This window comes from Natrix helvetica (assembly GCF_964273705.1).
Source record: "Natrix helvetica genome assembly, chromosome: 2".
Classification (NCBI taxonomy): Eukaryota; Metazoa; Chordata; class Lepidosauria; order Squamata; family Natricidae; genus Natrix; species Natrix helvetica.
Genome location: NC_138552.1, coordinates 138,988,269 through 139,015,633, shown reverse-complemented (window position 1 = coordinate 139,015,633; position 27,365 = coordinate 138,988,269). Strand labels below are relative to the sequence as shown.

The 27,365-nt window shown below is 40.0% G+C and overlaps 3 protein-coding genes across 10 annotated transcripts in view; 1 reads left to right on the top strand and 2 right to left on the bottom strand.

Annotated features, from left to right (window-relative positions):
- Positions 1-620: 620 nt before the first annotated feature.
- SPATA24 (spermatogenesis associated 24) lies at positions 621-9,106 on the bottom strand. Its single transcript, XM_081941364.1, has 6 exons — positions 8,987-9,106; positions 7,732-7,797; positions 5,852-5,982; positions 3,651-3,721; positions 3,262-3,364; positions 621-991 (listed from the first exon to the last, which is right to left on the bottom strand). The coding sequence occupies exons 1-6, from the start codon at positions 9,065-9,067 to the stop codon at positions 901-903; spliced, it is 543 nt and encodes a 180-aa protein (XP_081797490.1). The 5' UTR covers positions 9,068-9,106; the 3' UTR covers positions 621-900.
- Positions 9,107-12,279: 3,173 nt separating this feature from the next.
- Positions 12,280-24,691, bottom strand: DNAJC18 (DnaJ heat shock protein family (Hsp40) member C18). Of its 2 annotated transcripts, none has more exons than XM_081941362.1 (8): positions 24,578-24,691; positions 22,986-23,172; positions 21,983-22,128; positions 21,020-21,205; positions 19,414-19,526; positions 17,871-17,980; positions 15,510-15,682; positions 12,280-15,082 (listed from the first exon to the last, which is right to left on the bottom strand). In XM_081941362.1, the coding sequence occupies exons 1-8, from the start codon at positions 24,612-24,614 to the stop codon at positions 14,943-14,945; spliced, it is 1,092 nt and encodes a 363-aa protein (XP_081797488.1). In that variant the 5' UTR covers positions 24,615-24,691; the 3' UTR covers positions 12,280-14,942. The 2 variants fall into 2 exon arrangements, with proteins under 2 accessions (XP_081797488.1, XP_081797489.1); XM_081941363.1 differs by having other exon boundaries at positions 22,986-23,192; positions 24,578-24,639.
- Positions 24,692-24,947: 256 nt separating this feature from the next.
- The window catches only part of ZC3H13 (zinc finger CCCH-type containing 13), a 48,160-nt gene continuing 45,742 nt past the window's right edge, over positions 24,948-27,365 (top strand). For 4 of the 7 annotated variants that reach the window (XM_081944565.1, XM_081944564.1, XM_081944563.1 and 1 more), the window contains exon 1: positions 24,948-25,118. In XM_081944565.1, coding sequence (XP_081800691.1) covers positions 25,094-25,118 — 25 coding nt within the window. In that variant the 5' untranslated portion in view covers positions 24,948-25,093. Of the gene's footprint in view, positions 25,119-25,630; positions 25,913-27,365 lie in introns of those variants that run through there. The other 3 variants (XM_081944561.1, XM_081944560.1, XM_081944567.1) reach the window with 2 other exon arrangements.

Sequence of the window (27,365 nt, the reverse complement as noted above, 5' to 3'; positions counted from 1 at the left end):
CAGCAGAGACTAAACTGAAATTGACCATTTCTGTCTGGAGCAGGTTTCACTTTCTGTTGCCCCCCCTTTTATCTACCTATAATTGGTATATTATATAGTTTGTAAATGTGGCAAGCCAAAATATATTACTTCTCCAATGTATGGTGTCTTCAAAATAGGGATATCTCCAGGAGATGTAATCCAGATGTAGCTGATTACATGAATCCCAAGAACCTCTTTTCCAAGAGAGAGAAAATTAGGAAGTATTTGTGATAATCTCTGAAGTATTATACCAGGGGTGTCAAACTCGTGTCACCACGGCGGTGTCATGTGACATATCAGGACTTTTCCTCCTTTTGCTAAATCGGGTGTGGGAATGGCCAGCGTGTGACGCATCTGGCCCGCGGGCCACAAGTTTGACAGTCCTGTACTATACTAAAACAGTTAGTGTGCTCCAATCAGAGGTCTGCCTTCTTATTAGATCTTTATAGTTGCCTAGCTGATTCTTCCTCATCTGCAAAACTTTTCAAATCTGCAGAACTTTTCAAGATTTTTCTAGAGATCATGAAAAATTCAGAAGTTGATTTCTTAGTGCAACACTTCTAATTTAATTGCTCATATATTTCACACAACATAATGAATTGGGATAAGATAGTCTTGTTGTTTTATTGCCCTTCCCACCATTATGTTCCTTGATAGGAATGAAACAAAACATTCAAACACTAGCATTTCAGAATAGCTGTGTTGTATTCCCACTATTTTAGATAAATGCATAAATAAAGGATATCCAATTTTGGCCCAATAAAAAGAATGAGAAATGAAAACTTGATATTTTATGAATTTTTCAGCAGGAAAACTTGGGAAATCCTTTAGAGAACAAAAACAGTCCTAAGCTGGTAATCCAAGGGAATGCTTCTGTAATTACTTAAAACTTTTCTTGAGCCTTTTTCCAAGTACATTTGCTATGTAACTTTCTTGTTGCATCTGTATTTTGAATTCAGATGCTTGTTTCCTGCAAAACAACAATACATTACCATTAACAATATAGTAAGAGCCCCTACCACATGGTGCTGGTGTCAGATCGTGTATCCAGACTGAGTTTGATAGATTAAATAAGTCAAAAAAATAAATGGATGAACATACCTATACAAAGTCCTTCCCAATATACATATAGTTGAAAAGATTTATTACCACTCCTACTTCAGAGAAAACAATATATGGGTGCTTAGGCAGTATATTAGGCAGTAATGGAGCTGATTTAGTTGTAATAATCATACATTATTGGGAGAGGGAGGGAGGGAGGCAGGGAGGCAGGAAGGGTTAAATACGCAAATAGGGAGGGAAGGTTTCACTCAGATTGGGGGGGGGGGTGTTAAATAGGACATTAGCATTGGTCCATTTGAGCGGTGGGAAAAATAAAGAAATGTCAGTGGCCGGACTGCCTGTCAGTGTCCTTGAAAAAAGAGAGCACTTTCAGCAGCTGGCAGAGAAATTTTTCCAAGCATGTTTTACCAGTCGCACAATAAAGAGCTGAAGTCACTTTTGGAGACCTGCTTCTTCATTCACCCTCAACTTAACAGGAAGGAAGAAAGGAAGGAAAGAAGGAAGGAATCAATCCTTCAATTCCTAGGCTTGATCCATCATATTTTCACTTGCCTTGGTATGACTGCTTTTCTATTAATTGTGATCAACTGCAGCGTCTAGCTGCAGAACTATAGAACTATATTTAATTTATTTATTTGGTTGGTTGGTTCCTGGACCGTGGGGGGCGATCTGACGGCGCTTTTTATGCCCGCGGTGACCCATTTTGTCGCTTGTGTCTTGCCCCGCAGTTCTTGCTCGAGATTCCAGCTGATTTTCTTCCAAGCAGCGGCCGCAGCCGCGAACAACAGGGAACCTCCTGCTCCAGCCTCCCCCGCCCTACTACATTAAGATCCCCGTGCTTCCCATTCCTGCTGGAAGCATGCAGGCCACGTGAGCGAGCAGGTGCGCAAGACCCCCCGGGAGCCGGGAGGTGCGAAACTGAGCCCAGCTGTCCTCACTCCCCCCAGGCTACGGCTGGGAGTGTCTGAGACGCCGCTGGGAGAATGTCCCCTTCTGATTGCCGGGACAGCAAATATCAAGGCAAAACGCAACTGCTGGAATCGGTGCGCCTGCAACTTAATGCTGTCCGAGAAGCTTGCACTACCGGGAGTAGCAGAAGCAGCAGCAGCGGGCCCCACCGCCACCACCAGTGTCCAGTGTCCTCCTCAGGAGCCTCAAGTTGCGGCCATTTGCGCATCTCTCCCGAACTTCTCTCGGGAGGTGAAATGGCAGGCACCCCGCTGGCAGAGACTCGAGGTGAAAGGCGAGTGAAGGGCGCAGTGACAGGAGAGCCTGCCATCCCAGAAGCCAGCTCTTGAGGAAGGAGGCAGAGATGAGGCCTGGGGCTCGCTTCCCTGCCAGGCAATGGGTTTTTTTTTTCTTGCACGCCTTTGGAGAAAGAAAGGTGTGCGAGAAAGCCCCCCCCCCCACTGCTTCTCAGAGGCGGGGTGATTGGTGAGCCAGCCAATCAGTGAGCAGTTGGTGGAGAATAGTGTGGACCGGCGGGGCGAGTGAGGGAGAGGCAACCGGACGGGCGGGGGGAGCGAGCGAGCGGCAACCAGACGGGCGGAGCGAGCGAGGAGGGGCAGGTGGGAGGGAGCATTCCGGTACTGTGCCACCAGACAAACGGGTTCCAAAAGGTACCCTAAATTTCACGGATGGGTTCTAGCGTACCAGTGCGAACTGGCTGAAACCCACCCCTGGCACAGAACATCCATGCTGATGTCTGGATGGGTGGGCGGACCCTCCCGCTGCTGCTACCGGTTCAGCCAAACCAGGGCGAACTGGCAGAATACCATCTCTGATTCAGTCCTTATTCACTTTCTGGTTGGATTACTACAATCTGCTCTACACGAGGCTGCCCTTGAAGACCATCCAGAAGTTACAATAGATGTAGCATGTGGTAGCATGCACAATGCTGGACATCTCTTAGTTTGCTATATTGTTGCAAGATGAACTGCACTGGCTTCTTTCCAGGTGCAATTCAACCTTTAGGGGATAAAGCCAGATTATTTATGGGACTGTCTCTCTCTGTGGCTATCTGCCCATCCCACTAGTCAGATATGGTCTAAGATGGGCAGTCATACAAATCTTTTAAATAAATAAATAACTTCACTGAATTTGCTAAAGTATTTGTCTCCAGCTGAAGTTAACTGTGAATAATAGAAAGAGAAAGAAATCTCAGCTTGAGGGACTTACTTTAAGATTTGCTTTTGCTTGTTGACAAAATAATGCAATTCCTTGATTTCATTTTCTTTGCAGCTTAGAATATTTTCCTGCTTCTGAATGAGGGTTTCAATTTCTACAATGGGAAGTTGGGAGTCATTTAAGTTTTCCTCTTCCTAAGTCTCAAAATGTATAGCACAATCCATTTATGAGTTTCAATGAGCAGATCTGTTTCCCCTCTTAATGGTCAACATGTCCTTAGAATCCTAACCTTACATAGCAAATTTTAAGAGTTATGTACCTCAACAAATAAAGCAGAGTGATCCTATTGCAAGATAGATATTATTTGAAAGCATGCATTTAGAAGTGTTTCACTAAAAAAAAAGGGCCTTTCAAACATTTCAAATTTCTATTGAACTTACCTGTACATTTCTTTATAAGTTTGTCTTTCTGAAGTGATTGTTTTAGCACTTTATTGTTTACTTGAGAAAGTCTACAAGACAAGTAACAAAGAATCGGTTTTATTACATATTTGATCTAGCAGAATTATTAACGGTAGAGGAAATAGGGACTCCAAGCATTTTTGGTTATATTTTGGGTAACATGAATCGTAATACATGTCACTTAGAATTTACCAGATTCATGTCTGAAACTATTGAATTGTCTGACTTGCAGATCAATGTGAGTTACAGATAGGCGTCTCAATTACAACTGTAATTGAGACTGGAATTATAGTCGTAGGTCATGCTGGTTGTTAAGTCGGTCATCATGTAAATTATTGACCCAATATTTGTTTGTTTGTTCAATTTCAATGGCTGTCCATCTCAGTCAATGACTCTGGGTGGCTTACAATTGAAAAAAAATAAATTATCCAAAAATATGAAAAACATTTCAAAACAATAAAATAGTAAGACCAATAAAACACTAAAACTTACAAATTAAATACATATAGGACCAAGATACTTGACCACTTAGCAATATAGCAGGAAATGGGGGCCTTTGATATATTCAGCTCCCCAGCCTCAGGAACATAGCCAGGATTTTGGGCCTTACTAAAGGCTAACAGGGTTGGAGCCACACTCATCTCTGAAGAGAGGATGTTCCTTAGAGCTGGGGTCAGTGAGGAATAGCTCGTCATCTGATCCCCATCCAGTGGGCATTCTTTGGCTGAAACGATCTGCAGCATGCCTATCCTACTTGACCTGGTTGGATGGATAGCAGCTCTTGAAAAAAGGCAATCCCTCAGGTAACATAGTCCCAAGGCATGTAGGCCTTTAAAGATAACCACCAGCACCTTGAATTGTACCTGGAAATACATCAGCAGCCAGTGAACACAGGAGTGGTGCTACATGTGCTATATATCTGTCACTATTTACTACCTGCATGGTCGCGTTCTGTACCAGTTGGAGTTTCTAAATGGTCTTCAGGGGCAACCCCATGTAGAGCATGTTACAATAATCTAACGTGGAAGTTATAAGGGCGGGAGTTATTGTGAGCAGCGCCTCTCTTGGTCCTCTTGGTCCTGGACTCCCTTTAAACTTCTGCAATTTATTTTATATATGCAATATGTATTTTATATGTACAATATAATATTGCACTGATTCAAATTAGGGGTGGGTTCCTACCCGGTGCACAACCGGTTCACTTCACCTGCGCTTCACTGCGCAAGCGTGCGCAGTTTAGCAAAAATTGGGACTTCCGCATTGCAAACCAGAAAAGGAACAAGGATACCAGCTGAGGAGTGGCAATTCAATCTGATGCCACTGATCAGCTGAGCTTCGGAAACAGAAATAAAGGTCAGTAGAACCCAGGGGCAGGCGGGCTACCCACTTTCACGGATACAGAGAACCGGTTCGCTCTCGTCTTGCAGTCAGCACTAACAGTTCGCCCGAACCAGTCCGAACCGGTAGGAACCCACCACTGATTCAAATTCACATGGTTTTTTTTTGTAGCATTCAATATCATTGTATATAGTTGTAATGAATTAATTTTTCTAATATGTGGCTCCGAATGTGGGCATTGCCCAATGGCAGTATCCAGAAAGAGATTGGCAACCGGTCTGGCTTAATAAAATCTTTTTCAAAGCGGTCAATAGTGACTATTCATTACTGTGCAATTAGTATTATTATTCACAGAACTATTATTTAAGATACCATTTATTAAATTATTTTCATACAATAAATATATGGGGTGGGCAGTCAATAAACAATCTGATACATCATGGAAAGGTTGGTGAATTGAAGAGTTTGGGATTCCTAGTCTAATCTCAATATTAGCCAACAACATTCCACTTTCCAGAACTTCGTTGTAAGTTTTAAATCTGCTGGTAATATTTCAATAAATAAATAATATATCATTTAATGCAACTAACTATGCTTAATTTTATTGAAACCAGTGACTGAAGTGCCGCTAACTTTGCATATCTTTGGCTTTTGTTTTTCCCAGCATTTAGATGATCATAGATGCCGCCAGAAGAATTAGAAGGTGAGAGAAAGGTAAGGGGTTGGCTCCTCTAAGATAGACTATGTGATGACTAATTTAAGGAGAGTGAAATAATTTACCCCAGACAAACTATAAAACCACTTCTATTCATCGGGTTTCCCCCACCAAGTTACAAGCTTACGCCTTGTCAAATGCTTGTTTCTCCCACTCAAGTTGTTTCGACAAAATATCAATCTCTCCTAGGGCAAACTGTAGGCGTTCAGATGTTATAGCTAAGGTATTCTTTGTCTCTGCGTGTTCTTTCTCTTCTTTCTGCAAATTAAAGTACAACTGAAGAATGTGTGTTATAGACTAAATGTTAGCCAGCATATATCATGTTTGTTCTCACCAACTTTCAAGAATTAAGGTAACTCTGAAACCATTATAATCTTACAGTGTAATTCTTACTATTGGGAACAGTATGTGTGTATATGTTACGGTGAAAGACCGAAATCTGGTGAATGTCGACATTCACCGGTGAAAGACCGAATATTTCATTACATTGTTTTACATTCGGACCTTCACCGGTGAATGTCAACATTCACATAGTCGCTTGGTGTATGTCCGAAAATACCCTTATCCTCTCGACATCCTTACCCTAATCCCCTTACCCTAATACCTCGGCTCCTCGCTTCCTTTTAAGCGTCTTCTATTCGCGGAGTTTTTTTTTAATGTCGACATTCACATAGTCGCTTGGTTAGAACGAGTAGTTTCCAGGACCGCGAATTTATTTATTTGTGGAACACTTCCTTTTGCAATGACAGCGCAATTTCTTGAACGGAAATCTCATTCATGGGAAGTAACTTTTCTTTTCTTTTCTTTTCATTGCAAAAGGAAGTGTTTCACAAATAAATAAATTCGCGGTCCTGGAAACTACTCGTTCTAACCGCGCAGGATCGCAGGTTTAAAAAAAAAAACTCCGCGAATAGAAGACGCTTAAAAGGAAGCGAGGAGCCAAGGTATTAGGGTAAGGGGATTAGGATAAGGGTGTCGAGAGGATAAGGGTATTTTCGGACATACACCAAGCGACTATGTGAATGTCGACATAAAAAAAAAAAACTCCGCGAATAGAAGACGCTTAAAAGGAAGCGAGGAGCCAAGGTATTAGGGTAAGGGGATTAGGGTAAGGGTGTCGAGAGGATAAGGGTATTTTCGGACATACACCAAGCGACTATGTGAATGTCGACATTCACCGGTGAAGGTCCGAATGTAAAACAATGTAATGAAATATTCGGTCTTTCACCGGTGAATGTCGACATTCACCAGATTTCGGTCTTTCACCGTAACATATATATATATATATATATATATATGTGTGTGTGTGTGTGTGTGTGTGTGTGTGTGTGTGTGTGTGTGTGTTGTATTTGTACTGATAAATAAAGGGAGACTAGTATATATACATGTATACATGTATGTATGTATGTATGTATGTATGTATGTATGTATGTATGTATATTGTGTCACAACTCCTGGTATGCCCAAATATGGGAGGGAACACACTGCTTCCCTTTTCTGTCTTTCGGCTCACTCTAGGAGACCTTCCAGGCAGAAAACCATATTTTTAATGTTGCCTTTGTTACATTTGTGTTGTATTTGTGCTGATAAATAAATAAAGGGAGACTAGTATAGATCTATTTCAAGTTATTTAGCTCTCATCAGCTAGCCATACCCTTACTGGGATTTGGGCATACCAGGGGTTGTGACACAATACATACCTATTTCCCTGGCTTAGCTGATAAAGGAGGAGAGCCTGTGGCTTAGTGGCTAATATATCTGCCTAATATGTAATACAGCCCAGGTTCAAATCCCAGTAAGGGTATGGCTAGCTGATGAGAGCTACAGTAAATAGCTTGAAATAGATCTATACTAATCTCCCTTTATTTATTTATCAGCACAAATACAACACACACACACACACACACACACCCCTCTTTCAGATATCAGAGAATTTTTTTCTTATCTCTGCCTTATATTTACACAAGAGAAGAAATATCACAGATTAGTAACTGGAAGCTTACACACCTCAAGTTTCTTCACAATAGCGTCATATTCCTCCTTATTTACTGAGTTCTCTTTCTGTATGTTTATCTATAAAAAAGTTACATTTTGTAAATTATTGTTTGTATATAAGAATCTTATCATTTAGATCAGATCTCAACTATATGCAGTTAGATGTTGAGCTGGGTATACTTAAGCACATCTAAATATAAAGGCAAACCGTTTATTTCAAAAATCGTTATTATCTATTTTAAATTACTACATGATTAGGAATCTGTTACTCCAGTGAGTTAACTGTCCATGGAAGTGCATGACGTGGGATGTCCCTCTCTCAGTTGTCCTCATGGCCTTTTAATTCTGATAGCCTGTGTAAAGGAAGCGGTCACATCCTTTTTAAATTTTATTTTCATTTAGCATGCACAAAACACAAAACATCTGCAATAGCCCAGATGGGATGAGAACATCTTCAGATAGTCAAGAAATCCTTCGTTTCCCCTGTACATCTTTTTTTTCATCCAGCATGTACTCACAGGAGAAAACTGAAAGCAACAACAGAGTGCCTTGAGAATCCCCATTTTCATCAGGCCTACCATGTTCTCTTCAGGTGTGCAAAGGAAAATTAACCTACACATCCATCAGCTGTTTGCACAACACAGACAACTAGATGAGAGGATTAGTTTTCTGACCACACTCTTCAGCATAGTTGTAGGTTAGTTGTCCTCACTGTTAGGAAGTTTCTCCTCAATTCCAGGTTGTGTCTCTCCTTGATTAGTTTCCATCCATTGTTTCTTGTCCTGCTCTCTGGGTGCTTTGGAAAATAAATTGACCCCCTCTTCTTTGTGGCAGCCTCTCAAATACTGGGATACTATCAAAAGCCACCCAGAGAACAAGGATGGATGCATTATCCCCATCCTGCTCCCACCAGAGATCATTGACAAGCGTAACCAGTGCAGCCAATTGACTGAAACAGTGGGACAGTTTGAGATGATGCTGTTCTCTCAGCAAAAAAAATAAAAAAAAATAAAGATTTGTTTATAGTACTACTGTGCCAGGTAAGCTACAGGGCCTCCCGCTCCTTTCTTGGCAAGACCAAACCGCGACTTCCAGCTGCTGCTTGGGCAATATTTTCAAGCCTGCAGGACTAAAAGTCGCAAACTTCTGCATTCAGCTTTTCTCACAATCCAAAGCATTTGGAAGCGCCAGCGATTGAGGGAAGCTGCCCAACAAGACCAGCTCTCCGCAACCCACCCCCCATCTCCCCCGCCCACTCCAGCCCAACCTTTAGTCTCAGTTTATCCAGTAAAGCCTCCTGGATCTCGATGAAATCTCTCAACTGTTGGACCGCCGCTGACGACGCCATGGAGAGCCGGCTTCTTCCTCCTCCGGCCAATCCAAGCTCGGATCCAGCTGTCAAATAAAATAAAATACATAAAAAATAACCGGGAGAGGCGCGACTCCTCGTTTTGAATACACTCGCGAGGGAGCCGCTATTGGCTGAAGGCACGAAGCTCCTCCTCCCCGTTCGAAAATGGAACTCTTCTCTATCCTAAAGGGAGGGGCCGAGTTTGAGCAAAGTGCACTGCACCGCTTTGTTTAAGTTACCACAGAAAAGCTATCCCGTTTTTTTTTCAGGAGGCACAACTAGACTTCCATCATTAACAAAAGTCTCTGTTGTAAAATCATATCAGCAAGAGACATTTGGCTTCCCATTATTAAACGAGACAAAACAGGTGCAGAATAGAAACAGGCACACTGGTATACAGATAAACCCACAGAACAGCTGCTAGTTTTAAAATTGGGGTTCCAGGTTAAATAATTTACTCTATATGCAGCTCTTTTCTGTGCCTGCTTATTTAGAAGCAATGTGAACTGAGGGCTCCAGAGTCAGACTCCCTGTTTATTTTACATTTATTGCAAAGGAGGCAACTGGACTTTCCTGTTTTTCTTTGAAGACATTTTGCTTTTCATCCAAGAAGCTTCTTCAGCTCTGACAAATAGTGTTTATATTCCTTGCAGACAGCGGGTGATCTGCATCCTTTCTAGAGGGTCGTTGAAGCATTTGGAGGTTTATCTGTATTTATTTGATTTATTTGATTTTGTCAAGCGTGTGTAAGATAATAGATATAAGTATACACAAGATTATGAATAAATTGTATAGGTAAAAAGTCTGTAGAGATTCTCAGTCATCCAGGTCATGGTTGCTCTGAAGGTGCTTTTTCAGGAGGCAACTGTTTTTTTCCTTTTGAAGACGTTTCGCTTCTCACCCAAGAAGCTTCTTCAGCTCTGACAGGATAGTGGGGAATGGAAGGCTAGGAAAGCTAATACACAGCAATTGCCCCAGCTATTTGTGTTTAGTCAAGAGCAGTCTGCTTGGCGGCTGGAGGACGGCCCTGTAGGCCTAAGTCTTCCTAACGAATCAAGGGCTTGGGTTTGCACAACATGCTGCAGCCTTGATGCTACCGGTACCTCTGGATTTGGAAGGCAAAAAAAAAGAAAAAAAGAAAGACAAATTGGCCTCCCACTCATTTTCTTTCTGGCTCCTGAGATGCTCACATAGTATCACTTCCCTTGCTTGGCCCACCTGCTACCAAGCACATCTTTGGCCTTTTCTCTCACGCTTCCCACGTTACCATTTGCAGCCTGTTGCTGGCATGAAGTGCAAGTTGGTCATCAAGAAGCACTGCAAAGACTTCTGTTGGGTTTATGGAGATTCTCAGTCATCCAGGTCATGGTTGTCCCCAAAAGTGCTTTTTTCCCCAAGAAGCAGCTGTGCTTTCTTCTTTCTCTTTGAAGACGTTTCGCTTCTCCCCTCAGTAACACTGGACCTTTGGGTCAAAGTCCGGTTGTTTCTTTCCTTGCTGGGCAACCTGTGCAGGTAGTCCTCGACTTACAACAGTTCGCTTAGTGACCATTCAAAGTTACAACTGCACTGAAAAAAAAGTGACTTGGGGCCATTTTTCACACTTATGACCACAGTAGCATTACCCATGGTCACATGATTAACGTTCGGATGCTTGACAACTGATTCACATTTACAATGGTTGCACTGTCCCAGGGTTATGTGATCAGCTTTTGTGACCTTCTGACAAGCAAAGTCAAATGGGGAAACCAGATTCACTTAACAACCATGCTACTAATTTAACAACTGCAGCAATTCAGTTCACAAATGGGGCAAGAAAAGTTGTAAAATGAGACAAACTCACTTAACAAATGTTTCCCTTAGCAACATAAATTTTGGGCTCACGTGATCCTGGGACAGGGCAACCATCATAAATACCAGTCAGTTGCCAGGCCTCTGAATTTTGATCACATTCTAAGTGTGAAAAACGGTCCTAAGCAGGGGTGAAATCCTCCCGGTTTGGCCCGGTTTGGCCAAACCGGTAGGGACGATTGTCCTTGGTTTTGAGAACCGGTAGTAAAAAAAAAAGCTTCTGAGGATTGTGCGGCTCAACTTTGAGCCACACAATCGTTGGAAACTTTTTTCCAGCTTTTTAAAGCATTTTTTTCCTGCCAGTTCGGGCCAATAGGCAGGAAAAAAATACTTTAAAAAGCGAAGAGCTTCCGACGATCGTGCAGATTAGCTGTGAGTCATGCGATCGTCGGAAGCTCCCCCACCCCAGCTTTTTAAAGCATTTTTTCCCTGTCTATTCACCTGAACCTGCAAGAAAAAATGCTTTAAAAAGTGAAAAAAGTTGGCCATGCCCACCAGTCACAAGACACCCCCCCCCAACCAAGCCACGGCCACAGAAAAATAATAATTTCACCACTGGTCCTAAGTCCCTTTTTTTCAGTGCCATTGTAACTTCCGTCATTAAACAAACCATTGTAAGTGAAGGATTATCTGTAGTCCTGTTGTGGCAGTTGTATTCGTACAATAGGGTGGTCAACGTCACGTCCATCCCTATGAAGATGAGGGTGCTGGCCACAGCTGCCCAGGCACGCATCTTAAACGGGTTCCAGAATGAGGTAGAGAGGTAGGAATCGTAAAAACAGAATCGAAGGGAGAGACTCAAAGCTCCTAGATCAGGGTTAACGCCAACATCGTGCCTCAGTTTTTCCTGCAGACGGAGCGCAAGATGCACTAATCTCCTTTGCTCGCCCTGCTGAGCCGGTTCCACCCCCGGACAAGGTCAGGAGGGGGATGGGGCTCCGCAGGGCTCCACCTCCCAGAGGACTACCTGTATTTTCTTTCTCTGGCTTTACCTTCTCATTCTGCAAAATTCTTTATCAACCTCAACCTGGGTCTGCATGAGGAAGTGTGGTTTCATTATACAGTGCCAGAACTATTCCACTGAAACACAACTGTAAAATAGCCACACTGTTATTGAGTTGCCTAGTTTGGGGCAAACTGAATTATCTTTTGGATTCAGAATAAACGCTTTATTTTGGCTTCTAATAGTATCTGCTTGATGGCAATGTTTTGCCCTGTTAGAGATAGCCAATGTTTTTGATCTTTTTTTTTCTGGATTTCACCTTATGTCTCTTTAGAGATGTTTTATTCCTCAAACCAGCATTTGTAAGGATTTTATTGCAGCAGTCCAGCCCCCCTCCCCCCCAAGTACCACAAATCAGTTTTGATATTTATATCTTTTATTTCATTTTTTAAAATTTTCATACAATACAGTCACTAGGTGTTTTTTAAAGCAGTACATTTAATGATTTGTGTATAAAACACACACACCATAAACACACAAGGTTTTGTTTCTCAATCCAAGGGTGAAATCTTCAACAGCAGATGCACTGAAATTACCCCAGAATGTGGTCAAATTAATGGAGAACTGTTTACTTCAAATTCACAAATTGCTCCGACGAAGTGTTTTTCTCTAAACAAGGAAAGCATCTTATTTTAATATTAATCCTCTGAAATGTTACACATCTAAATATTGTCTAAAAAAATGAACTATACAGTAATGATTCAATGCTATCATGTAATCACCATTTCGCCAATATATATATGTACATTCAGAGAAATAAATATCACCAATAACTTAAACATTTAAATAAATATATAAATAAATTTTTAAAAAAGTGGTGCTTGATGTGAAAATAAACGAGATTTTTTTCAGAACTCATGCACATCTGAAGAACATTTAAAAAGAAACTATTTCACAAAGGCTGAACCATACCTTTAAGTTTATGCGAAAATCTGCTATAGATCTACCTATTGCCAAATGGGCATATGACAAAATACAGAGTTAATTTTGTCTATCAAAATTCAGGAGCTTGGTTTTCCTGCAATTTGCAATACAAACATTTGTAAAACATGGTTGATGAAGACTTTCAAAACAAATTTTAATATCAGATACCATCTTTGAGAACCGTTTAGCCCTGAAAGGTGTCTTAAGAATATTTCTATGTATAATCCTGCACCTTTTCAGCAAGGATGCAACACTGGGATGTGTGTGTGGGGGTGTGTGTGAAGTGAACTGTGAGAGGGACACTAAAGATAAACCATGGATCCCAAAGTGATAGACCAAACCCTTTAAGCATACCTATTAATTGCCTTTGACGAAAGTACAGAATTTCATAAAACTCAGTTATACATTCAACATGTTACAATGTAGCACAGGATTAGGCCACATTTATCTCTTCATTTAAATCAAAATCTTTAATGACACAATCACCTGATATAATGCTATTTTTTTCAAAGCTATCACATTTCACAGGATTACAGGTAGTCCTCATCTTACAACAGTTCGTTTAGTGACCGTTCAAAGTTACAACGGCACTGACAAAAGTGACCGTTGCAGCATTCCCAATTTAGGTTGCATCAAATTTTTCAACTTTTAATTTCCAAACATTAGGGGTGCTCAAAAGTTGTACTATGCTTTGGGCATTGTAGAGATATTTTGGTTACTTTAATATAATTTAGATGTGCTTGGTAAGCAACATACATAAATATCATAACCTTTTAACATTTTGTTTGTTTCACACAATCAAGATTTGAATGCTTGGCAACTGCCTTCTCCAGATGTTGACTGGCTTCTTCCACTGTCACACATACGCTCCTTTTTCATTCTCATACAGTCATTACAGCCACAGCAATCAAGCGTCATGTGATCCCCTTTTGCGACCTTCTGACAAGCGAAGTTAATGAGGAAGCCAGATTCACTTAACAACCATGTTATTAACAACTGCAGTGATTCACTTAACAAATGTGGCAAGAAAAGTCATAAAAGGGGGCAAAACTCACTTAACAAATTTCTCACTTAGCAGCATAAAGTTTGGGCTTAATTGTGGTCGTAAGTCGAGAATTATCTGTATTGTACATTTTCTTTTGGTTGTGAATTATTTACGACCCTGTGTTCAGAAGTTTTACAAGAAGAATGAGAAGCAAACCCTACAGCTGATGTGCTATCACAGCCCAACGGATAAGGCTACCCATTAATATTTGTAGAATAAAGTTATGCCAATATAATAAAGTTACGTCTAGAACTTTCCTCTAGGCCAAAAGTTGGAACCTAGCTCACATTCTGATATCCGTGAAGCAACCTGATTTGACTTCTCTCAGAGTATGTTTTTATTCCATGCTCTAGAGACCTAAGGCTGCTTTCTTCCTTTGTGTACAAGTCTCATCTGGCAACCGGAATATCAATCCATCCTCATCTACTGGCCAGATAAAGAGTTAATGTTCCAGTTCCTGCTTTGTCTTCTCTCCTCATTTTTTCATATTGTTTTTAGATGACAAATCTTTAGGCAGCACTTTAGCTTTTCCAAGTGCTTTATGTATTGCAACATAACACAGTATATATCCTTAAGACACTGGTCTGCAAAGTTCTCTTGAAACTGAATTGCATGTTTTGTACAGCATATATGTCTGTGCATGTATCTATACATACATACATAAATGAAAGACTAATGCCATCTTTTTCTCTTCTAACTATGCCTTGCAAGGTAAAAGTTGAGAAACCATAGGCTCAGTAAGCATGATGGCTATGATCCTGTAAAGCACCCAGTTGGCACTTAAACAGTGGCAAAGTATCATCATGAAGACTATAACAAAATGAAGGTAAATGAAGAATCACTAACACTGAAATAACTACTGGACTGTGAAACGAAATGCACTGTATACACTACAGCAATTGCTGCCTCTATGTCTCAGTCCATATACAGTTTCCATGAACATAATGATTCCGTGTGTGGTTTGTATGGGATGCTTTTCTCTCTCTACGCCTTTCCTCTTCATTATAAAAGAGAGTCTAATTCCTGCCAACAGAACGGACAGTATTGTTCTCTCATGCCTCAGCCAATTGGCGACTCCTTTGAATCCCTATGAGGTTGGAGAGCTTTTCACAGTTGTCAAGTTTTATGGATTCGGCTTTCTGTTTCAGTCGCTCATCTCGGTATAGCTTGGCCAAATTAGATAACTCTGATTCTGAAAGATGAAATGTATATTTCAGTCATGCTTTCACAGGAAAAAATATTTCACTTTTTATATTCATTTCAAAGCTTGACTTACGTTGGCTTGGTCAAAATGAAAAGCTTACAACCAGAAATATGTATAATATAATTCTTAGATACAATGGCAGAACAGCATCCATTAGTGCTGTAAAAAGTGGTTAGAGAAATCTTTTGACACAGCTAGGGTATCAGAACCATAAACAACTTGGTTTAGATAAATCCTTAACATCAAATACATAGATTTCATGTGATCAGTAGGCAATGGCAGAGTGAAATATCTGTATTTTTACTATATATCATTTAGTTTTCTTGGCAGCTGAGCTGGTTGTAGTGGATTATTTGTCTGTTTTAACCTAAATTTGAAAATAATGCAGGATGCTTGGGAAAAGAACAAAACTTACTTTGTTGTTTTTCTTTCCTGCAACTAGTTTGGACATAATCAATATAATCTTTCTCAATATGCTTTTCAAGGTCTTCAAGTTCTTCTCCATGATAATTATTTTCAAAGTTCTTATCCACGTAATAAGGCACCTGCAGGTTTTGTGTTTCTCTAACAACAGTGTGCCCTAGAGACCTGTGGTAGGAAATAAGAAGGAAATAAATTAATGCCTTCATTGCAAACCAGAAGTATCCTTTTCCCCCCAATTAATATTTTGATTTTAAATTTTCTACTCTCTGAAAGCGAGCAAGGGGAATCATTGACATGCCTTACGCAAAGGGTGGCTGATTATGACCAGACCTGACATCCTGTCTTCCAAGTAGTTCCAGCTATAAAACACCCGTTTCTGGTTTATTTTAAAACAGCTGTGTCCTGCAAAGTGATCAGGAGCTCTATATCAAGCATCAAGTAGCCAGAAAGAAAAATAATCAACTCCTTAAAACAAACTGTGAGTTCCATCTCAAAACATCTTTTTGACCAAAAGCTATTCTACTGTATTTACATCATGAGAATTGAAGATAAAGCAGGAGTGGTTGACCTGTAGATCCAACACCTCAGTGAAGAGGGAAGCTTTGACAGTTACCACAATAAAATGTATTTCTTTGTTCTAATCCATTTATATAATCCTATAAAGTTCAGAATCCTCCCCATATATCATGATTTACACATAAAGGCATTGGAATACTACCCACAAGAATTACAGATTATTCAGTAATTAAATATCCTAAGGTTTGTTTGTTTTTTTTACTTCATATCTCATTTCTGAAAGGCATAGGCGCACAATCTGGAACATGAAAACAAAATATGATAAGATACAACACTGCTTTTGGAAGTGTACTGATGTAATTTAGCATGATAAATCTCTGCTATCTATTTCATTTGTAATAACTTTCTTTTAAAAATTGTCTATCCTGGCTTCGTGCCTAATTCAGAAGGGCATACAATACTTTAAAATCCTATCATTGTAAAAATTACTTCTAAAAACATATACCAAGAAACAGATTCTGCAACATTGGGGCAACTGCTTAGAAGATTCGAAAACTTTTCTTCATTAATTCTACCTCTGTTCTAAATAAGATATAGGTAGTCCTTGATTTATGACCATTTGCTTAGCAACCATTCAAAGTTCCAAAAGACCTTCCTAAGACTACTTACAACCTGGATTCAAAATTCTGATAGCCATCTCACACATACACACAGTCACAGAATTGCATTTTGGGCGCTCAGCAACTGACCCGCATTTACACCTGTTTGCAGCATATGCTCCAGTCACATGACTGCAATTTTACAACATTGGCCAGAAACAATGTTTAGTTCCAGGTTTCTGGCAAAAAAATGTCCATTACAGACAACGGATTGGCTTACTGACTGTTGCATTCAGTTAATGACCACTGTAAAAAGATCCTAAAATTGGGCACAGTTATCTGGTGATCCATTTAACAATTGGCATGATTTACAACTGTAATTTCAGTCTGAATTATGGTGATAAATCGAGGACCGTCTGTACAGGGAAGGAAGAATGCAGGATTATATGGAAGGAAGCATTTCTACAGGTGTCCTGGACCTGTGTCTTTAAAAAGATGTTAATATCACAGACAGTAAATATCTGAATTCCAGCCTCTGTTTAGTGCTCTTTTTATTTGCTTTAAATGTAGCCTATAGCCGCTAACCACATTTCATATGCAATGAAGCAATCTTCCACAAACCAAGGTTCTTGTGATATATCGAGATTACAACTCTCAAAATCCCTAAATTGCCATGTACAGCATCTTTAATACTCTTTTTTTTAAAAAAAAAAATTCTATTTCAAGTGGCAATTTACAAAGTAAGACTGGCATTTTTTTCTGATTAGTTTTTGTTCCAAATTGCCTGGTACAAAACAATTTAACCATTTTCTATCCATTCTTTGGCCTCGAAATATTTAATCTGAAAATGGTTTTCTGTGAAGACATTGTGCATCTTAATGTAATGTATTCAGATAATAAAAGGGAAAAAACCCCGGAAATGCTCACGTTTTTAATGAAAACAATATTGTTTTCTATAGAGCAATAAGTCAAAGTAGTTTATAGGTTTAATGTGCCATCCTTCAAATAATTTGCAGCCCGGAAATTAAGTTCCCTTTTCAAAAAAAAAATTCAGTTGGAATGTATAGCTATGGGTATGACTTTTCCAAGATAAAAAGCTTTTCAAATTAACTGCTATTTATATATATAATGAACTAGAGGCCTCTTTGAGCACCAAGATTAAACCTGCAGTTGGAAAGTTAGTGTCAAGAAGTAGCCTCTATTCTCCCAGGAGCACAAAGAAACAGATCTAGACTTACGATTTAAAGAAGAGGCTGTAGGGTGGATTAGTAGCCATCAGCTGAGTTACTATTGAAACAGCTATTATAATAAAGACTGGCAGTAACTGGATAAATGCTGAGTAGGTATTCTGGAAATGAAAACTATGGTTAGTAAAGCATGTAAGAAATATATGGCGGAAATGGAAACCACAATGGTAACATAATCATCCCAGATAAGGAGCTATGTTTTAATTTAGAACAAAAGCATAGGAAAAAATGTAACATAAAAATAATATTTAATCTTATGCCAAAATCTCTTGTGGTTTTCCATTTTAAAAGGCTTGTTTTTTTTGTGGATGCAATTTGATGGCACCTTGAGGTGGTGGTGGTGGTGGTGGTGGAGTTGTCAGTCTGGATGTTTAGGTTTTTGACAATGATAAATAGAAAAAAAGAAATAGTATCTACAGAGTCATTAAGAGTTGGGCAGCATACAAATTTTATTGTGGCTGGTCGCACAGTCAGCCAGATGTTTAAACAGGATTCGGCATTTCTGTCCGCCTGTTGACTCCTTCCCAAGGAGCTAGGATAGGTTATTTAATAATATTAAATATCAACTTGTTCCAAGTAAAGCTGCCTTTTGCAATTTTTGAAAAGAGGTTTGAAGTGGATTTGGTGCTAGGCTTATAATTAGTTCCTGTTCTAGCTTCTATTTTCTTTAGAAGAAAGAATAAAAACTGGAGATCTGGGTAGCAGAACCATTGAGAACAGTGGTTCTCAACCTTCCCAATGCCGCGACCCTTTAATACAGTTCCTCATGTTGTGGTGTCCCTCAACCATAAAATTGGTGTCTCGGTTCCTAAGACCATCGAAAATATGTGTTTTCCGATGGTCTTAGGCGACCCCTGTGAAAGGATCGTTCGACCCCCAAAGGGGTCCCGACCCACAGGTTGAGAACCACTGATTTAGAGTTTAGTCTGACTAATTAAATAAGAAATTCAAATTCAACGGAAGGTGTATTGTCACTGCATGACAGAGTTGGTCAATGTGCTATGCAAAGGACAGCTTGTTACCTAGTCAGAATATAACAAAGGAGAAGTTAGAAACTACAGTAAATATGGCCCATCTATAACAAAACAGCGAAGATTTTGTTAATCAGCTCAGAGATTTAAATTACTTCTCATATTGTAAAAATAATTCAGCATATTTTGTCTTTTATAGTTAATTACTCATCAGTGATATACTCAGCATTAACTGTATAACTTTGATAACTCCTTCGTCCACGTACTGATTTTATATCTCTGAATCAATTGAAAAAAAAGTTCTCCAAAGGAAACATCATGCCATTCAGTGGAATTTGTAGCCACATTTATATAAAACAATAAGTCTGCAAATGCTTTCAAAATCTTTCTTAAAAAGGCAAGTTACAGTTAAGATCATTCTAAGATTTATAAGTATCACTTCACTTTAAAATAGTTCAAATATTTACTAATTAAAAAAAAAATCCCGTGCTTCCTTTTCTAGGGATAGGCAATAAATCAGCACTGTTTATCTATGATTATAATATCTTCCCTTCCCTATGTACCTGTGGTCTAATTTCTTCCTCCTGTTCATCCTGGGCCCATGTCCTTTCATGTCTGTTCCGCTGTGGATAACACGGGGGGTCCATTGAAGAATTGGAAAACATATGTATATTTCCTGTTAAAATAGCAATAGAACAAAGGTGCAATTTTATCCTGTATTGCTTGTGTCATAAGAAACTAAGATTTCATTTTATTTTAAAAAAGCTAACATGCCTTAAAAAAAATGCAATAGCTCTCAGTCCAGAAAATACTTCCTATGCTGTTTTCATTGCCCTGAATGGATTTTCAAGGGCTGCATGTTTTAGTAGTGGGGACTCTAATGAGCAGAATTCTACATGTGGAACTTGGGATCAAACATTCATCTGTAGTCCTTGCCTTAGTAAGGCAAAAAACTGAATAAAATGCTACTGAAGAATTGCATGATTCCCCCCCTCCCCCGTTTCTGGTAATATTACAAAGAGTTAAGATTATCACAACTGATGTGATAACATCTGCATACTGCCAAAATAGAAGTAAAGCAGTAAAACTAAATTGGTAACCTTCATATCATCTTATAGCTTACCTAGGTAGCGATTTTATCATAAATTAGATTTCTCAGAACTGCAGTACAAATCAATTTAATAACATTCCTATAAAGCAGAGCAGCCTTCTCAAACATATTTAAGCTGTTGAGAATCATTGACTGAAATGGGCAGCCATAAAAATTGAAAGAAAAAAATAAATGAATATGTATATGCCTGAAAATGCATCGATTACATTCCACAATTCTTTACTATTATTTAGGAAAAATGAAATTTTTAACTCAACAAAGTGTAAACCCAATAAATGTACTGTGGTATTCAGAGTAGGATAAGCCTAAAGAATTAGAGAAAAGCTATTTTAAGTTTCTACAGAACTATGTGTAATGACATGGTCTAGTTCAAATAGCATCATATCTTGTTGAGTAGTCATATATGCAGCACTTTTAAAGAAAACTAACTGATAACCCAGGGCTGTCCAGGTATTTATTTATAGGGGGAAAATGTCCTGACCAAACATAATTTCTAATGTTGGATTTTTACCCTTACCAGAGGGGGCTCCCTTGTGGAGTACGGCGAAGCTTGTTACCATTGCAACTCCACTGCGCTGAGCCATTTTATGGCAGTACAGTAGAAGCCATTTGAATGCAAAACAGGCTGTATCGTAACAGAACATACACCCTGAGAGGTGTTGGGATGTCTTACCCCCACAGTATTTGTCTCCAGAGAGTAAGTCATCTGTGTACCAAGTTTGGTTGAAATCGCTTGAGGCATTCCAGAATTATGCTGGAACACATACACACACATAGCCATTTAGATATATAGCTAGATAGCTAGATAGATGATAGATAGATAGATAGATAGATAGATAGATAGATAGATAGATAGATAGATAGATGATAGATAGATAGATAGATGATAGATCTAATTGGTTTCTGAAGTTATTTGGAAACTTCAAATAGTCATCAAAACCGTATCTGGAGCTTCATCATCAATTAAAGGCCCCATGAAGCAGGGGACAGAGTCTTGTACATATGACTGAACAGCACCTTTCATTGCACTTTAAAGCACAGCTTTTAAAAAAATGTACCTGTTGGGAAATTCCCTCCAAAAAACATATTAAATATTTCTTCTGGCGTTATATCTGCTTCAAATTCTCTGTAATAGTTATAGTGGTTGGGCACATTGGTATAAAAATTATCTTCCTTTTCTCCAAACTGATCATACTGTAATCTCTTTTCAGGGTTGCTCAAAACTGCAAAAGCTGTGCCTATTGCTGTAGAGTGGAAGAGAAAAATAAAGAAAACCAATCAAAAAAGAAACCCGGGTGAAATACATAACCATATTATAAAACTCCTACAAAACATCTTTTTGTCCCACATCCAACAGAAAAGTCTAATGTTTGTATTCTATTATTTGAATATTGGGAAACGGTCATGGTAGAAGAAATAACCTGGAAGAACAGGAGAAAGATAACCAGGTCAATGATTAGATAAAATAAATCTGAGTCTTGGGCAGAAATGTAATTTGAGACCCTCTCTAGTTTTCATGAAGATTGTACCTTAGCACGACATGAACTCCTCTATAAGCATGGCGTTCTGATATTATTTTGTATTCATTTCACATCCTTCCTGGTAGTAACTATTATTGTACTTAATACACATTCTCGTTGGAATGAGATCCCAATATAGTGCTTGCTTTACTGTTCTCTTAATTATGTATCGCCTGCCATTGTACCTTTAGTGTCCAATGGCAACACAAATATGGAATTTCAAATCATCATATGATCTAGATTCAGATTCAGATTAACTTGACAAGTTACATCAATCACTGATGTCAAATGCTTACAAAGAATTGTATGTGAGGAATATGCAAGTAGCAACTATTTCCTAAGAGGTGGCAATGTTAGAATCTTTCTTAGTGTTTCACTTAGAATAATTCAATACTACAATTGTATGTAGGAACATGTTCTAAAAATATCTTCGTGTTATCCAACACAACATTGGAAGATCTTCAAAGTTTGCTATGGTCCCTTTCAAGCTGTTTCACCTACCTTTGAAGGCATCTGTTGCTCCTGGAGCACAATTCTTATCAGGATGAAATTTAAGGGCAAGTTTTCGGTAAGTTTTCTTTAGCTCTTCATCTTTCACATTTCTTCCTACGCCTAGAATTTCATAGTAATTCTTGCTCTCCTTTATTCTATAAAATAAGCACAATTACTTAATTTTGTAACTTTTCCCCAAACACAACTTACAGATTCTTATTAATACTGAAGAATACTTTCCAATCCAGTAACATTCTTTTCTAATTTGTTACACTGATAGAAAGGGATTCAGCTGCTCTTGGGCATCAAGTGCAATCCAAGTTAAATTTACATAATGAAACCTGTGTTGCACTATTGTGATGCCAGTTCCAGTGCTTTTGTACATGTGTTGTCACACATGTAAGGAGCAGAGCTTGGGCCACAACACTGCTTTCATAATTCTGACAAAAGCCTCTGATCCTATACATGTTTGAGCGAGAACACTTGTCCTATGCTTCCTGGATCGTGTAGCAATTTTTGGTATAATTAAGCAATATATATTTCTGTAGTCATTGAGCCAATTGGAATCTCACATTCAGAACTCGACTACTACTATTCTTCTGACAGTAAATAGGTGGGATCTTCTTAGTATTTTATGGTATTCCCATGTTAATTAAAACTGGCATAGCTGCTGTACAATATATAAGATATTGATGGGATTTCATTTCTTTGGTAAGACATGATCGGAAGTCAGTAATGAATTATTTAATTGAAATTCTGTGTATACAAGATAGCATGCCCAGCATGAACAGAACTTCCCAAATCAGGAGCTCTCCAAATGTCTTGTTCCACAATTTTCATAATTCCTAGATTTATTTAATTTAACAATTCCTAGATAATAGGATACACAGTTCAACCTATCTGTGGGCACCAGATTGGGGAATATAGAGATTAGTTTTATAAATTTATTCATTAAACAGGTTGCAAGCCTAACAAGTATGAATATATTCTAATTAGGCAAGTTCCTATTTACCTTTGAACTCCAAGTAACTGTTCCTTAGTGTAGGTCATGCTGCCTTCTCCAGATGTTGACTGGCTTCTTCCACTGTCACACATACGCTCCTTTTTCATTCTCATACAGTCACTACAGCCACAGCAATCAAAATTGTTTCTTACTTCCTCCAATGGACATGGATTTCTTCTCAGCTCATCAATTAATGCTGAAACAATGACAGCCTTCCTATGTATGTATATTTACCAAAGTGGATCACAAATGACATATTCAAAATACCCATGGACATATTTTATGTATGTATATATGTATGTATGTATATATTCATATTCTACTTTATTGTGAGCCATTAATCTATAAAATACATACAAAAATGCATAACAAAACTGAAAGTCCCTTAAAATCATGATACACCCATCTCTCCTCATCTTTGTTTAAATTCTAAAACTTTGCAATGATTTTTTTCAGGAAAGCTAATTACGAAGAATATTAAAAAGATATATTTTGAAATGATAACAAGCAAGGATGGTAATTCAGCAGTTCTTTAAAAACCATCACGTAAGGTTTGGATCTTTGGAAGCAGTTCACGCATATAACTCGGTGCGTGATTTCTGTTGGATACCTAAGTTCTTCCTATGGTTCAGAAGGACAACTTATTATAGTACATTTCAATTCATTTCTAACATGTGGTCCAACAGCAATGCCGACCCACCGAAGGTTTTCATTAGTAATATGGATTTAAAAAACTCATTCAACCCTATTTTTATGCTGTATTTCTAGTTGCCCTGCATGTACATCCAATGTACTGTGTACAATTATATAAAAGTTTTCCCTTAAAATTCTACATAGTTGCATAAATTGCAATACCTTGGCTATATGCCCTTGTCTAAACTCACAATAGGTGAAAATCCCCCCCCCCAGTTCAAAACTTTTTTTCCTTTTCCTTCCTTCCATCTTTCTTTTTGCATTCTACAATCTCAGAACTAAAGCTAACTTTCATTCTCAAATCTCATCCAAGCAACACTTCTTGTTTTTACCCAGCTGCATTATCCTCCTGATCTCCAATCCTCCGTCCCCTGAGACATATCCAAGCGCAAGTATGTTTATGTGCTGCAAGAAAAAAATGCTTTTCCAAGGCGATTGATTTTTAAACAGCAGCACAAGCTGCCGCAATCCACATGATTTTGCCCTTCGTTGGTAAACAAACACACACACACCCTTAAATTAAGAAAAATTGAAAAGACCACGAAGACAAGAGGAAGACATTTACACCTTTCTATGCAAACTCACAAATTTTGCAAGTTCGATATTTTTTTATACCCTTTATCTGTCAAATAGAAGCATCGCCTTGGTGAAGCGCTCTCCCTTTCCTTTCTTCCCACTTGCATTTCTCATTTGAGAAGTGTCCCCGTAGCCATCCCTCTGCCGTCCCTGTAGCCACCCCTCGGAGCCACAATATGGGATTTGATCTGTCTGTGATGTCTCCAAAAGGCTCTCCTCTCTGGGTAACCTGAGCTCTTGGAGCACCGATCTCCCTTCCCTTAATAAGATTTAAGACCCCAATCCGGTCATTTCCCCCGGCTCTGGCCCGCGTTATCGGCGCGGAGCCTTACCTTCGGCCCAGCGATCCCCGGGGCTCAGTCCTGCCATTTTCCCATCTAGTGGGAAGGAAGGATCCGCCAAGCAGCCGGGAGGGTCACGTGAACGCGAGCCCAGTGCAGCCTGGGCAACGTAGTCTTCGCGTGTTCGGCAGCTGCCCCGCCCCCTCCCTCCTGCCAGGGCCCAGCGCTTTTGGCGGGAAAAAAGAAGCGGTTGCCCCGTTGCGAAAAGCCGCGCGAACTGCAAGGGAGAGGGCGTGGGAGGACGCGCGCGCGCGCTCCATGTTTATAACTCGCAAGCGCGTGGTCTCTTCCGAAACCAAGCTGTCATTTTACACTCTGGAGTTTCTAGAGCCGCACCCCCTCTTTTTTTTGTGCCGCCCATAGAGAAGAGTCGTGAAGACAGCTCTTTGCTTCCACATCCGAAGGGAGAAGAAGGGAAAAATACAAGAAGGCTATCATTTGTGGGTCAATTCAGCTGCTCGGAGGGAGCGCTCCTTTTCTCTTGCTGCGGTTAATGCACGCAGAAGCATGACGGCTTTTTATATTCCACAAGGTAGACAAAAGATTCAGGTCTGACTATGACTTTCAATGGCCGCGAAGGCGGTCAGGTCTGGAGTTACATTTATGGCGTAAGTCCTCCGGGCGATTTTTAGGTACTAAAGTAAAAAAAAAAAAAACAACTCGGAGGAAATGAAATTCGGCCAACTGCTAGGCCAGAAACACCCGCCATGACGTACTTGCAAACGCCTTTACGTTTGGCATTGACGTTTTACTGAGGGGGTCCTTGGTGCTCTCTGAGCTGGCTTGTTTTCTTGCAGATGTTTCATTATCCCAAACTAGGCAGCGTCAAACTAGGATGTTGCCTAGTTTGGGTAACGTAACGTCTGCAAATAAAACAAGCCACCTCAGAGACCACCAGGGACCCTTCATTTCAACCCTGAGCTACAGTCTCCTTTATTGATTGACAGTCTACGTCCGAAGCCTGCGCAACGGCTTCCGGCGCTTCGGCTTGCGCCGGAAGTGGTAGAAAAAAGAAGGTCGGGTTGGTCGCGCAGACGCAATCGCGGCGATTTGGGTCGGCTCTTTCCTTCCCCCCCCCCCTTCCCCCCGCCCCTCCTGTTGGCCTCCGCGGCGAACAGGAGCAGCGGGCGGCCGCCGTCGGGTGGTCTCCGCTCTCGGAGCGAGCCGCGCTCCTCTTTTTCCTCCCCGTGTGGCTCGACTTTTAGGCCCGGGAGGACGGACTCCCCCCTCGCACTCTCCCCCCCTCTCCGCCCAGGGCGGCGGCGGCGGCGGAAGCGACGGCGGGAGCGGCGGCGGGGAGGACCAGGCCGGGTGCGGAGAGAGCAGGTGAGTCGCGGCGCCCGGGAGGAGGAAGGCGCTTCGCTCCGCCACTCCACGTCTCAGGAAGGTCAACACACACACACACATCCTGTGGCTGAGGGGAGGGAAGAATAAAACCTCCGTGATTAATTCTGCGCGAGGTTAGTGTGTAAGAGATACATTGATGGACGAAGATGGTAGAAAACGTGGCTTATATCTCCTTACCAATGGAGGGATATTTGTCCAGATGTTGGGCGCTAACTCCCAAGCAGCTTTCAAAGCAGCATGATGAGCGTTTCATTCCAACCTCTGGAGTCCCATTTGGCTGATCTCTGTCCTTACTCCATAGCATCTTATCTTTCCTATAAATTGTCTCTTATTATCGCCCTCCACTGTGAGTGGAAATGAGTTTTGTATGATTATTGCACAGATATGTTTGAAAGTTGAAGATTATCAGGACATCTGGGTAAGCAGAGTACAAAAGCCATGAACTGGGCTGGAGAGAATTGCTGCGGCCTGTGTGAAGATGGCTCTTTTTAGTTTTGTAGTGACCCTCTTGTCCTTAAGGGCTGAATTATATGAACAGGTGCTTCAGCTTTGCTGCTCCCCCCCTTCCCCCTCCCTTTAATAATCCCCTTTACAAAGTCCTAAATCTCATGGCACCTGTTTGGGAAAGGCATTGTCAGATGTTTTGGATGAGATTGGTTCTGATTTTGTATCCCCTGGGTGCAGTTAAAGGCAGAATACAAGTTTGGGCCAGATTAATTCGGATCTGGCAGCCTTTTTAGTTACAGCTGTTCTTTGCTATTTTTCCCTATACAGGTAGTCCTCGACTTACAGCAGTTCATGTAGTGACCATTCGAAGTTAAAGTGCCACTGAAAAAACTTATGAGATTGGTTTTCACACTTGTGACCATTGCAGCATCTCAGGGGTCACGTTATTTACATTTGGATGCTCAATAACTGACTCATATTTATGAGGTTGCACTGTTCAGGAGTCCTTTTGCGACCTGATGAGCAGAGTCAGTGGGGATCACAGATTCATTTGACAACCACATTACTAATTTAACAACTGCAGTGATTCACTTAACAAATGTGGCAAGAAAAGTCATAAAATGGGACAAGTTTGCTTAACAAATTTTTCATTTAACAACATACATTTTGGGCTTAATTGTAGTCATAAGTTGAGGACTACCTGTAATTGCTTTAAAAATATGAGAGCTCTGTTAGGTGAATGGTCAGGTCCATTGTTCGTATTGATTAGGTTGGTAGCATGATTGGGGACCTGAGAATTAGCTATGAAGAAGATAGCTTTTTAAAAATTATTTTCATATATTTAATGTACAACACTTTGTGTAAATTTGTTACAAAGGAGATAAGATCACTAAAAAGCTTGCACTTTAGCTTACTGAATTTGGAAGGGAGCGCAGCTGATTTCAGTGGGAGATATTTCTCAGTTTCAGTGTTCTGGAAAGTGGTG